At 42.4% G+C, this 14,237-nt stretch overlaps 1 protein-coding gene across 7 annotated transcripts in view; it reads left to right on the top strand.

The window, feature by feature from the left end:
• The window catches only part of capn1 (calpain 1, (mu/I) large subunit), a 38,320-nt gene extending 24,321 nt beyond the window's left edge, over window positions 1–13,999 (top strand). For 5 of the 7 annotated variants that reach the window (XM_090213265.1, XM_090213268.1, XM_090213266.1 and 2 more), the window contains exons 8-11: window positions 185–270; window positions 2,439–2,513; window positions 2,672–2,832; window positions 2,922–3,950. In XM_090213265.1, coding sequence (XP_090069391.1) covers window positions 185–270; window positions 2,439–2,513; window positions 2,672–2,832; window positions 2,922–3,115 — 516 coding nt within the window. In that variant the 3' untranslated portion in view covers window positions 3,116–3,950. 7 annotated transcript variants of the gene reach the window in all.
• Window positions 14,000–14,237: the final 238 nt, after the last annotated feature.

Genomic DNA, 14,237 nt, shown 5'->3' with positions numbered 1-14,237 from the left:
AATTCCCCCAATTGCATCATGTGTTAGTGGAGTTCCGGGAACAGACGGACACAAAAGACAGCCTTAAAACGAATACAAAACGTCTCTACCTTTACCTGTACATCAACCACATTTGAATTGACAGAAGGGTGGCCATTTCCCCAGCTACGATACATCTGTGTAATGCAGTATCCCTCTCCATCAGGTGGTGTACAGAGGGAATATGACCAAACTGGTCCGCATCCGCAACCCATGGGGAGAGATAGAGTGGACTGGTGCCTGGAGTGACAAGTAAGAGAAGGAAACACTGCTATACACCTCTCATGTTGCCTATCATGTAACTAACGAGAGTGGTTTTATCCTGCAGGTGTCATATTACATATCATACTGTGTAACTAGTGAGAGTGGTTTTATCCTGCAGGTGTCATATTACATATCATACTGTGTAACTAGTGAGAGTGGTTTTATCCTGCAGGTGTCATATTACATATCATACTGTGTAACTAGTGAGAGTGGTTTTATACTGCAGGTGTCATATTACATATCATACTGTGTAACTAGTGAGAGTGGTTTTATACTGCAGGTGTCATATTACATATCATACTGTGTAACTAGTGAGAGTGGTTTTATACTGCAGGTGTCATATTACATATCCTACTGTGTAACTAGTGAGAGTGGTTTTATACTGCAGGTGTCATATTACATATCATACTGTGTAACTAGTGAGAGTGGTTTTATACTGCAGGTGTCATATTACATATCATACTGTGTAACTAGTGAGAGTGGTTTATCCTGCAGGTGTCATATTACATATCCTACTGTGTAACTAGTGAGAGTGGTTTTATACTGCAGGTGTCATATTACATATCCTACTGTGTAACTAGTGAGAGTGGTTTTATACTGCAGGTGTCATATTACATATCCTACTGTGTAACTAGTGAGAGTGGTTTTATACTGCAGGTGTCATATTACATATCATACTGTGTAACTAGTGAGAGTGGTTTTATACTGCAGGTGTCATATTACATATCATACTGTGTAACTAGTGAGAGTGGTTTTATACTGCAGGTGTCATATTACATATCATACTGTGTAACTAGTGAGAGTGGTTTTATACTGCAGGTGTCATATTACGTATCATACTGTGTAACTAGTAAGAGTGGTTTTATACTGCAGGTGTCATATTACATATCATACTGTGTAACTAGTGAGAGTGGTTTTATACTGCAGGTGTCATATTACATATCATACTGTGTAACTAGTGAGAGTGGTTTTATACTGCAGGTGTCATATTACATATCCTACTGTGTAACTAGTGAGAGTGGTTTTATACTGCAGGTGTCATATTACATATCCTACTGTGTAACTAGTGAGAGTGGTTTATCCTGCAGGTGTCATATTACATATCATACTGTGTAACTAGTGAGAATGGTTTTATACTGCAGGTGTCATATTACATATCCTACTGTGTAACTAGTGAGAGTGGTTTTATACTGCAGGTGTCATATTACATATCATACTGTGTAACTAGTGAGAGTGGTTTTATACTGCAGGTGTCATATTACATATCATACTGTGTAACTAGTGAGAGTGGTTTTATACTGCAGGTGTCATATTACATATCATACTGTGTAACTAGTGAGAGTGGTTTTATACTGCAGGTGTCATATTACATATCATACTGTGTAACTAGTGAGAGTGGTTTTATACTGCAGGTGTCATATTACATATCATACTGTGTAACTAGTGAGAGTGGTTTTATACTGCAGGTGTCATATTACATATCATACTGTGTAACTAGTGAGAGTGGTTTTATACTGCAGGTGTCATATTACGTATCATACTGTGTAACTAGTGAGAGTGGTTTTATACTGCAGGTGTCATATTACATATCCTACTGTGTAACTAGTGAGAGTGGTTTATCCTGCAGGTGTCATATTACATATCATACTGTTTAACTAGTGAGAGTGGTTTTATACTGCAGGTGTCATATTACATATCATACTGTGTAACTAGTGAGAATGGTTTTATACTGCAGGTGTCATATTACATATCCTACTGTGTAACTAGTGAGAGTGGTTTATCCTGCAGGTGTCATATTACATATCATACTGTGTAACTAGTGAGAGTGGTTTATCCTGCAGGTGTCATATTACATATCATACTGTGTAACTAGTGAGAGTGGTTTATCCTGCAGGTGTCATATTACATATCATACTGTGTAACTAGTGAGAGTGGTTTATCCTGCAGGTGTCATATTACATATCCTACTGTGTAACTAGTGAGAGTGGTTTATCCTGCAGGTGTCATATTACATATCATACTGTGTAACTAGTGAGAGTGGTTTATCCTGCAGGTGTCATATTACATATCATACTGTGTAACTAGTGAGAATGGTTTTCTATCCCTTTTGATATGGAATACAGTCTGTAATGTATTTTCATTTGCGAATATTTTAGCTCCAGAGAGTGGGAGAGCGTGGACCGGTCAGTCAGAGGGCGACTCCAGAACCGCAGTGAGGACGGAGAGTTCTGGTGAGTGTGTGTTTGTGTCACCAAGTCTGATGGCCTCTGGGTACGATACTTGAGAGAATGTGTCAGTTATTGCGTCATATACACGACAGACGGTCCCTTCCTCTCCCCTTCTCCCTCCCCTGCCTTGCACCTCTCGCTCTCTAAATCCCTCCTCTCAGGATGTCATTCAGCGACTTCCTGCGTGAGTTTACGCGTCTGGAGATCTGTAACCTCACAGCAGACGCCCTGGAGGCCAACCAGCAGAAGAAGTGGAGCTCAGCCGTCTACCAGGGGGAGTGGAGGAGGGGCAGCACGGCCGGGGGCTGCAGGAACTTCCCTGGTAAGGAGGGAGGGAGGATATAAAGAAGTGGTACACAGTTGATTAGAAAATGTCTTCTGATAACTTCCCCCCTCCCCCACAATACTTAGCCACATTCTGGATCAACCCACAATTCAAGATCGACTTGCAGCACCCCGACACAGCCGGCCAATCAGATTGCAGCTTCCTGGTGGCGCTGATGCAGAAGGACCGGAGAAAGAAACGCAAGGAGGGCAAGGACATGGAGACCATCGGATTTGCCATTTACGAGGTGTTGAGGTGTAACATGTATGAATATGCCTAGATCAATTCTTCTCTATCTCCTTTCAGTGTGTGTTAAACAACAGTGGGTGATACTGAAATCCTAATTCTACTCTCACTTACTCCAGGCTATAGTAAATGGTTCTACCAAACTCAAATATATTTCACACACGGGCCTCACATAGACAACTGCATGCTCGACTTCAATTCCTAATGTTATATTTTAAGGGTGTAGAGTAACAGTAATATATTATTCACCAGTGTCCCCTGGGGATAGCGTCACAAAGTCATTTTCTATGGAAATCTCTACAGAACTCAACTTCCTTGTAATAATTTTACAAGTATACTAAGGGTTGTGCATTTCCTAAACTATCCAATGGTAGGAAAGTGTCCCTAACGAATATGTTCAACCTTTTATTCAAATAACTTCTGTCCTACTTCTAACTTTTTATTCCACCATTGGGAATAAATAATAATAAAACCCCCTATACAGGCCTTTGCAGACACGGTGAGCGTCAGCTTGGTTTTATTTGACAGTCAGCCGTGTAATGATAACGGTGTAGGTGCCCTATGTTAGCCTTTCCTACCTGTTATCTAACTTGCAATAATGTCAGTGGGTGTTGTATCAGATTGAACTCCACTTTCTTCTCATATGCCCATAAAACAAAACATCCTCCACCAATTCCACTTTAAAGGCTCCTTAACTATCCTTCTACAAGTAATTATAGGTTGTATTTCAACTAATACAAAATATGTTGAGGGTATTACTAGTTCCTCAGGGTGTAGGGTAATATACGTCTTATAGGTATTATCTTTATCATACCCTCCTTTTCTTATACAATGACAGAACTCCTTCCTGTCGTCCTCACTTCCAAAAATCCCTTTCTTATGCTATTCCAATGTCATGCCTTTATCTACATGATGTTCCTCATCCTCCTCTTTATCAAAAATCCACTTATAACAGCTCTCAGTCCTCAGACCAAATAACCAATTCTCGATTCGTTTATCTCCCCACCCACTGCACATTTCACTCACACCAAACAAACACATAAGGACAGACAACAGTTTATTTCTATCTTCCAGGTGCCCCATAGGTTATCGCCTGTTTCAGAACTTTGACGCTAGATACAGCTTCTGCTCCCTAACTACTTTTGAGTACCCTTCCGGAAGTTACCCCAACACGCAAGAAGGCGAGCTACTGTTCTTAATACATATAACATATAACACACATTGACATACAACAATTACCACACATTCATTGACTTACACAGGCACATTTTTAGGTTCCTTTGTTTTTATAATTACAAGAGGGAGGCGGCGCTTTTACATTCCAGCGAAACACTGAACATCCACTTCTTTTAAATTACGGACTTCGATATAACAGGTGTCTGCTTACCTTACAATTTGGTGATCAGAGAAGGTGGTTCAGGTTCCGTGCAGTGGCGTTGCACTCACTCCCTCCTGGCAAGCTCGCCAAATGTTGGCTCCGTTTTTCTGTGCTCCGTTTTTTACTTAACAAATAAAGAACACTCAAAATGTGCAAAATAGGATGCTTGTAGTCAACTACCCAACTCCCTGTCAACTCCCTGTGATGGAACTGCCTTAGTCATTACCTTCTACTCATGAGACCAAGCCCATGCATCCACGGCTATACAAACATAGTTTCAGTGTTATCTAAAGGCTCAGCAGTAAATGTCCACTCCCCAAGTTGATTTATAGTGGTATGTCTGACTAGTCTCTTATCTCTTTCACCCCAATTTGACCCCAACAGAGGCAAGAGACGTTTTCTTCTTTTTCCATATTTTGCAAAGCAGTAGGATTGACTGTATGTTTCTATCTAACTCTTGTCTTTCTGTGTCTTTCTACAGGTTCCTAATGAGGTATGTATTTTCTGCTGGCCAGTATTATTTTACATTGCGTTGTGATGTAACTGTGTAATAATTGAAACACTTGATGGACAGCATAACTGTATTTGAGAGATATTTAGTGCATTAAAAATCTGTTGGAGAGTGTATTAAAACCTCTTAGGGATCCCTTCGCCCCTATTCCCGCTCGAATCCCGGTAACGGGATTGATTTGACAACATCCAGTGAAATTGCAGCTCGCCAAATTCAAAAACAGAAATACTCATAATAAAAATTCACAAAACATACATCAAAATAAAGCTTAACTTGTTGTTAATCCAGCTGCCATGTCAGATTTCAAAAGGCTTTATGGCGAAAGCAAACCATGCTGAGGACAGCACCCCGCATACAAACACAAACAAATCATATTGCAACCAGCCAGGTGCGACACAAAATTCAGAAATAACGATATAATTCACGCCTTACCTTTGAAGATCTTCGTCTGTTGGCACTCCAAAATGTCCCAGAAACATCACAAATGTTCCTTTTGTTCGATAAATTCCTTCTTTATATCCCCAAAATGTCAATTTATTTGGCGCGTTTGATTCAGAAATACACCGGTTCCAACACGCCCAACATGACTACAAAGTATCTAATAAGTTACCTGTAAACTTGGTCCATACATTTCAAACAACGTTCCTAATCTAAACGTATGTACCCTAAAACGGAAATAATCGATAACATTTAAGACGGGCTAAACTGTGTTCAATACCGGACGAAAACAATGTGAAGCGCGTTCCAGGTCGTGCGCTCCAAAAGACTTGAGTCCCTTTGTGTGACACATGGAAAGGAAAGGAATACTTCTTCATTTCTCAAAGGAAAAACATCAACCAATTTCTAAAGACTGTTGACATCTAGTGGAAGCCATAGGTACTGCAAGCATATTTCTATTAAAAAGGGATTACCATAGAAAACTAATGGAAAACACATTGAGCTCAAATTATTTTTTACCTGGGTGGATGCTTGGGGTTTCGCCTGCCAAATCAGTTCTGTTATACTCACAGACATTATTCAAACAGTTTTAGAAACGTCAGAGTGTTTCTATACAAATCTACGAATAATATGCATATCCTAGCTTCTGGGCTTGAGTAGCAAGAAGTTTACTTTGGGCACTCTTTTCATCCGGACGTGAAAATACTGCCCCCTAGCCCAAAGAGGTTTTAAGAACCTGTTGGACAGTGCATTAAAAACCTGTTGGACAGTGCATTAATAACCTGTTGGACAGTGTATTAAAAACCTATTGGACAGTGCATTAAGAACCTGTTGGACAGTGCATTAAAAACCTGTTGGACAGTGCATTAACCTGTTGGACAGTGCGTTAAGAACCTGTTGGACAGTGCATTAAAAACCTGTTGGACAGTGCATTAAAAACCTATTGGACAGTGCACTAAGAACCTGTTGGACAGTGCATTAAAAACCTGTTGGACAGTGCATTAAAAACCTGTTGGACAGTGCACTAAGAACCTGTTGGACAGTGCATTAAAAACCTGTTGGACAGTGCATTAAAAACCTGTTGGACAGTGCATTAAGAACCTGTTGGACAGTGCATTAAAAACCTGTTGGACAGTGCATTAAAAACCTGTTGGACAGTGCATTAAAAACCTGTTGGACAGTGCATTAAGAACCTGTTGGACAGTGCATTAAAAACCTGTTGGACAGTGCATTAAGAACCTGTTGGACAGTGTGTCATAGCTGAAGTGGAATGTGGCCAAAAGGCCTATATTGACCTGCATGTCTCAAAGGTCAATGTGGCTTGTGCTTAGGCTCACAGCCAATTGTATCATGTGGAGATGCATGGTAGCATTCTCCTAATTTCTATGGTAGCATAGACATAAATTCAGGGATTAGCGGTCAGGGGTGCTTTCCGTTTCTCTCTGTCCTCAGTATGCGGGCGGGACAGGGGTTAGAGGTCAAGGGTTAGAGGTCATTAAACAAATTCACACACAGAGGTTTCCCTTCTCGCCGTCCTATCAGTACATGGGTTAGGTTCACCTAGTTTAACTAACTCACTCATACTGCTTTCCCCTGCCCTCTGTCCTTAGTATGTGGGCAGATCAGGGGTTAGTGAGTTAATTTTCCCCCTGCTCTCTCTGTCCTCTCAGTACGTGGGTAGATCAGGCATCCACCTGAAGAGAGATTTCTTCCTGACGCACGGTTCCAGCGCCCGCTCTGAGCTCTTCATCAACCTGAGAGAGGTGAGCTCTCGCTTCCAGCTGCCCGCCGGGGAGTACATCATCGTCCCTTCCACCTTCGAACCCCAGAAGGAGGGAGACTTTGTCCTCAGGGTTTTCTCTGAGAAACCAGCTAACTCAGAGTGAGTAATATGGAAACAGAGTGGTGAACAGGACATATGAGGAGATTATGGACGATATAAAGGCAATTCATTTAATGTAAGGACATTGATAATAGTGTTCTTTTCTGTCTGTGTTAGGGAGCTGGATGATGACGTCACAGCTGAACTTCCTGCAGAGGTGAGGGGAAGAGACAAGGGCTGAAATGGCACCCTATTCCCTATATAGTCTTTTACGTTTGACTAGGGCTCTGGTCAAAAGTAGTGCACTGTGTGGGGAATAGGGTTCCATTTCAGATGCAGACCATGGAGAATCCTGTTTGATTAACAAGCCCATACTGTAACATGCCAACACCAGTACTACCAACAAGAAAGAAGAGTTGATGTTCCTCTGTATCTCTGTTTCAGTCTCAGCTGGACGAGAGCCAGATTGACGCTGGCTTCAAGAGTCTGTTCAGACAGCTGGCTGGGGAGGTGAGGAGACTCGGGAGGGGAAGTGAGGGGACAGCAGGGCGAATGGGCTGATGGGAACTGTAGTATTTCCTCATGCTCTGTTTCTGTGTCTACAGGACATGGAGATCAGTGCCACAGAGCTGCAGACCATACTCAACAGGATCATCAGCAAGCGTGAGTCCCTAGGAATATAATTAGAACATAGTATTGTGCTTTATACAGCGCATTCGGAAAGTATTCAGAGCCTTACTCTAAAATTAATTTTTTCTTCTCACAAATCTACACAAAATACCCCATAATGACAGAGCAAAATCAGTTTTTTTTTTGCACCTTTATTATACATTTTAAAAATCGGAAAAATCACATTTACAGACATTCAGAGACTTGTCCTGAAGCCACTCCTGCGTTGTCTTGGCTGTGTGCTTAGGGTTGTTGTCCTGTTGGAAGGTGAACCTTCGCTCCAGTCTAAGGTCCTGAGCGCTCTGGAGAATGCTTTCATCAAGGATCTCTCTGTACTTTGCTCCGTCCATCTTTCCCTCGATCCTAACTAGTCTCCCAGGCCCTGCCGCTAAAAAACATCCCCACAGCATGATGCTGCCACCACCATGCTTCACTGTAGGTATGGTGCCAGGTTTCCTCTAGACGTGATGCTTGGCATTCATGCCAAAGAGTTCAATCTTGGTTTCATCAGACCAGAGAATCGTGCTTCTCGTGTTCTGAGAGTATTTAGGTGCCTTTTGGTAAACTCCAAGCAGGCTGTCATGTGCCTTTTACTGAGGAGTGGCTTCTGCCTGGCCACTCTACCATAAAGGCCTGATTGGTAGAGTGCTGAAGAGATGATTGTCCTGCAAGGTTCTCCCATCTCCACAGAGGCACTCTGGAGCTCTGTCAGAGTGACCATTTGGTTCTTGGTCACCTCCCTGACCAAGGTCCTTCTTCCCCGATTGCTCAGTTTGGCCGGGCAGCCAGCTATAGGAAGAGTTGGTGGTTCCAAACTTCTTCCATTTAAGAATGATGGAGGCCACTGTGTTCTTGGGGACCTTCAATGCTGCACACATTTTTTGGTACTCTTCTACAGATCCGTGCCTTGACACAATCCTGTCTCGGAGCTCTATGGACAATTCCTTCGACCTCATGGCTTGGTTTTTGCTCTGACATGCACATTCAACTGTGGGACCTTATATAGACAGGTGTGTGCCTTTCCAAATAACGGCCAACCAATTTCATTTACCACAGGTGGACAACAATCAAGTAGTAGAAACATCTCAAGGATGATCAATGGAAACAGGATGCGCCTGAGCTCAATTTAGAGTCTAAATAGCAAAAGGTCTGAATACTTACATTTTTTATTTAACCTTTATTTAAGTAGGGAATGTATTTTTTTAAGGCAAGGTAATTAAAAAAAACCCTGTTGCAAATCATTTATAGAAACGTCTGAATACGTTCTGAATGCACTGTATCTCTGTATATGTGAGCCTACTCGAGATCTTTCACAATCCTTCGAACGGAGACCCACACTGTCGGTCCTTCCAGGCAGATTTGGATTTTACAGATGCGTATAAATCTATTTTTCTCTGTCTCTCTGTCTCACACACACACACACACACACATACAGACAAAGATCTGAAGACAGATGGATTTGGACCGGAAGCTTGTCGCACTATGATCAACCTGATGGACGTATCCTTGGTGTACTTCAATCAATTCTTTATACAGTACTAGTCCCATCTGTCTGGTCTTTCGGCATCTGTCTGGTCTCTCTGTCTGGTCTCGCTCTGTGACTGTCTGTATAAACAGGGTTCCTTGACCGTGTCCTTCAGACTGATGGTAGTGGTAAACTGGGACTGGCAGAGTTCCACGTGCTGTGGGAGAAGATTAAACGATACCTGGTGAGCCGAGCTGAAAATCCTGTTCTCCTATTCACTTGCTTCATTCGCTTGAACTGAGCCTTCGCTCTCGTCATTAGTTCCTTGTCCAGTCTCCGTAGAGCATTTACACTTGTCTCCCTCTCAATCTCTGTCCCTCTCTGCCTTTGCCTCTCTCTCTCTCTCTCTCTCTCTCTCTCTCTCTCTCTCTCTCTCCAACCCTCCACCAGACTGTATTCCGTCAGTTTGACCTGGACAAGTCAGGCACCATGAGTTCCTATGAGATGAGGATGGCTCTGGAGGCAGCAGGTCCAGTAGCTCTTTCCCTTAAACCTCAATCTGTTTTTTTCCTTCTGTAGTGCATCATCACTACTTTTATTTAGCCACAGTACGGACACATGGCGAACCGACAATAACTGAAAATAGAAATGCATACGTTTCACCCATTGTTCCCTATGAAAGCATATCTGGTGGGTTTAAACCCATTTTAAATGGTTCCTGCCTTTGTCTTTTCTGTCTGTGTCATCAGGCTTCAAGCTGAAGAACCACCTGTTCCAGCTGATCATTCTGCGCTACACTGAGGCCGACCTGACAGTTGACTTTGACAACTTTGTTACCTGCCTGGTTAGGCTGGAGACCATGTTCAGTGAGTACAGTCAAATCAAATCACATTTTATTGGTCACATACACATGGCTATCAGATGTTTAATGCGAGTGTAGCGAAATGCTTGTGCTTCTAGTTGTGACAATGCAATGCCATAATATCTAACAAGTAATCTAACAATTCCCCCAAAACTACCTACTACACACAAATCTAAAGGGGTGAATGAGAATATTTACATATTCTCATCACTCATATATGGATGAGTGATGGCCAAGCGGCATAGGCAAGGTGCAATAGATGGTATAAAATACAGTATATACATATGATATGAGTAATGTAAGATATGTAAACATTATTAAAGTGGCATTATTTAAAGTGGCATTGTTTAAAGTGACTCGTGATCCATTTATTAAAGTGGCCAGATGGCTGTTCAGCAGTCTGATGGCCTTGAGATAGAAGCTGTTTTTCAGTCACTCGGTCCCAGCGTTGATGCACCTGTACTGACCTCGCCTTCTGGATGATAGCGGGGTGAACAGGTAGTGGCTCAGGTGGTTGTTGTCCTTGATGATCTTTTTGTCCTTCCTGTGACATCGGGTGCTGTAGGTGTCATGGAGGGCAGGTAGTTTGCCCCCGGAGATGCGTTGTTTTCCTGACACCACATTCCGAGTGCCCACACCTCCTTCCTGTAGACTGTCTCATCGTTGTTGGTAATAAAGCCCACTACTGTTGTGTCATCTGCAAACTTGATGATTGAGTTGGAGGCGTGCATGGTCGGCCACGCAGTCGTGGGTGAACATGGAGTATAGGAGGGGGCTGAGCACCCACCCTGGTGGGGCTCCAGTGTTGAGGGTCAATGAAGTAGAGATGTTATTTCCTACCTTCACAACCTGGGAGCAGCCCGTCAGAAAGTCCAGGACCCAATTGCACAGGGTGGGGTTGAGACCCAGGGTCTCCAGCTTGATGATGAGCTTGGAGGGTACTAGGATGTTGAATGGTGAACTGTAGTCAATGAACAGCATTCTTAGATAGGTAATCCTCTTCTCCAGATGGGATATGGCAGTGTGCAGTGTGATGGCGATTTCATCGTCTGTGGACCTATTAGGGCAGTATGCAAACTGAAGTGAGTCTAGGGTGGCCGGTATGTTGGAGGTGATATGATTCTTGACCAGTCTCTCAAAGCACTTCATGATGACAGAAGTGAGTGCTACGGGGTGCTACTAGTCATTTACTTCTTCCTGTACCCTTCTTGGGTACAGGAACAATGGTGGCCATCTTGAAGCATGTGGGGACAGCAGACTGGGATAGGGAGCGATTGAATATGTCCATAAATACACCAGCCAGCTGATCTGCGCATGCTCTGAGGATGCGGCTAGGGATGCCGTCTGGGCCAGTAGCCTTGCGAGGGTAAACACGTTTAAATGTTTTACTCATGTCGGCCACGGAGAAGGAGAGGGGGGGGGGGGGGTGCAGTCCTTGTTAGCGGGCCACGACGGTGGCACTGTATTATCCTCAAAGCGGGCAAAGAAGGTGTTGAGTTTGTCTGGAAGCGTGACGTCAGTGTCCGTGACGAGGCTGGTTTTCTTTTTGTAGTCCGTGAGACTACGTCTTGTGTCTGAGCCGTTGAATTGCGACTCTACTTTGTCCCTGTACCGGCATTTCACTTGTTTGATTGCCTTGCGGAGGGAATAACTTCACTGTTTATATTCGTCCATATTCCCAGACCTCCATGGTTAAATACGTTGGTTCGCGCTTTCAGTTTTGCGCAAATGCCGCCATCCATCCATGGTTTCTGGTTAGGGTAGGTTTTAATAGTCACAGTGGGTACAACATCTCCAATACACTTCCTTATAAACTCACTCACCGAGTCAACTTATAGATAGATGATATTCATCATCCATATGATGTCCTTGTATAAGGTATATTTTACACTGATGTTTCAGATTGGCCAATGATGTATGATCTTGATCCAAATGTTCAGAATAGTGAATGTCATATTCGTATGGGTGCTTTACATGTTGAACTGACTTTCGTAACACTACTGTACCTACAGAAACCTTCAAGACGATGGACGCAGATTCTGATGGAGTTATAGAACTCAACTTCTTCCAGGTCTGATCTCACATTTCTATCTCTCTGTTACGTTTTTGTTGTTGTTCAGTTGATCGGAGTATAAGAGTGTTGTCTCAGTCATAGCTAGCCTACACAGTTGAAAGGGGTTCCTTGTTATGTGATTCTTATGTCACTATTCATAATGAGCAAAGTTCTGATGACGTAAAAGTCAAATCAAATCATATCAAATTTTATTAGTCACATGCGCCGAATACAACAGGTGCAGACCTTACAGTGAAATGCTTACTGACGTGCCCTTAACCAACAATGCAGTTTTAAAAAAAATACAGATAAGAAATAAAAGTAACAAGTAATTAAAGAGCAGCAGTAAAATAACAACAGCGAGACTATATACAGGGGGGTACCGGTACAGAGTCAATGTGCAGGGGCACCGGTTAGTTGAGGTAATATGTACATGTAGGTAGAGTTATTAAAGTGACTATGTGCTCTCTCCCCCTCCTCTGTACTCTCTCGCTGCATCTCTCTCTACCTCTCCCCCTCCTCTCTGTCTACAGTGGATCACCCTGACCATGTTTGCCTAAAGATGATGGACTCACTGATGTTATTGCACCAGACTACACTAATGTGATTTTAGAAGTGCCTTTCTCTGGCTCTTCCTCTCTGCATTGCAGGGATCCATGGATAAAAAATAAAAAAAACTTGAGTAATGTTTACAACATTTAATATGGGGATCATGTGCCAAAACATTGCCTGTTACCTTAGAAACAGAGGGAGACAACTCTACTCACATGGCGCCACAACATAGAGGAAGACGGCAGGGAATTTTGATACGGCCTCCTATTGGATAGGAAGGATACTTCCTAAAGTTTTTGTTTTACATCTTGTGCCAATTTTCACAATTGCCTTGTCATATTTTCAACGTTCCTTTTGGAAGCCATTTTGTGACCTGTGTTTCAGGAATAGGCAATGGTGGTGTTGGCATGGAGTTTGGGTCAAAAGGATTTTCTCTGCTGAGAAAGAAGGCAAAGTGCTATTGTAATTTGGAAGTACTTCATCATCCTTAGAGGATTGAATCACCGGCATGACAATTTGTTTTAGAAGTCGTGTATGTCAGTAGTTTTCAGTGGGAAAACCCCCACAATATCCTTGTATTGCCGCATACTCAAAACTTGATATCCTCATTTTTAATGGATGCCAAAGACACTTCAAGGATATCCCAGCTTTTTATTTAAAAAAAAAGTTTAGTGTTCCAAGGGGAACATGAAACTACCCACTGGGCACAGATGTCAATTCAACGTCTATTCAACGTCATTTCATTGAAACGACATGGGAACAACATTGATTCAACCAGTGTGTGCCCAGTGGCTATTTGTATTTTAGTATTTGTGATGTAGGTTATAAGCGATGACTGATTTTTGATTGGAATAGCAGGCATCAACCTGATCGCATGTAATGTCAGATGTATTCATGGATGGAGGAGGGTAAAAGTACAGTTGGAGACATTTTGCCAAATAGACTGAGGGAACCAGAAACAGTATGACACTCTTATTGCCATGACATTCAATTCTATAGTTGCCATTTTTCTGTGTAGGTTGATAATAAAATGTCTTATATGCATTATGCAATCACAACTGTTGTTTACAGTGCGCACTCTGGAATTGTGTTACGCTCACTCTTATTATGGAATTATGTACCTTTTCCATTTCTATCTATACAAAACTTCAATAAACTTTTCCAGGAAATTATACAATTATATTCATGTGGATATGTCATAATTTGGGTTTTGAGCAAAGCTAACATCTCTTCCAAAAATCAATATCAGACTCATGGAATGTGTCCCATTGTAAATGTATAAACCCGCGAAGAATACTCCCAAGTTTCTTCCTCAAACTTTTCTGAACTTATAATTCACACAAGTGAGTAGAGGGGGGAAAAGGCGAAGCGAGAGGATTTACTCCGCCCACAATTTGTCTGTGTGA

This window comes from Oncorhynchus mykiss, chromosome 21 (assembly GCF_057628025.1).
Source record: "Oncorhynchus mykiss isolate SJ-2025 chromosome 21, ASM5762802v1, whole genome shotgun sequence".
Classification (NCBI taxonomy): Eukaryota; Metazoa; Chordata; class Actinopteri; order Salmoniformes; family Salmonidae; genus Oncorhynchus; species Oncorhynchus mykiss.
Note: the sequence above shows the minus strand (reverse complement) of the source record. Positions and strands in the feature narration are given on the sequence as shown.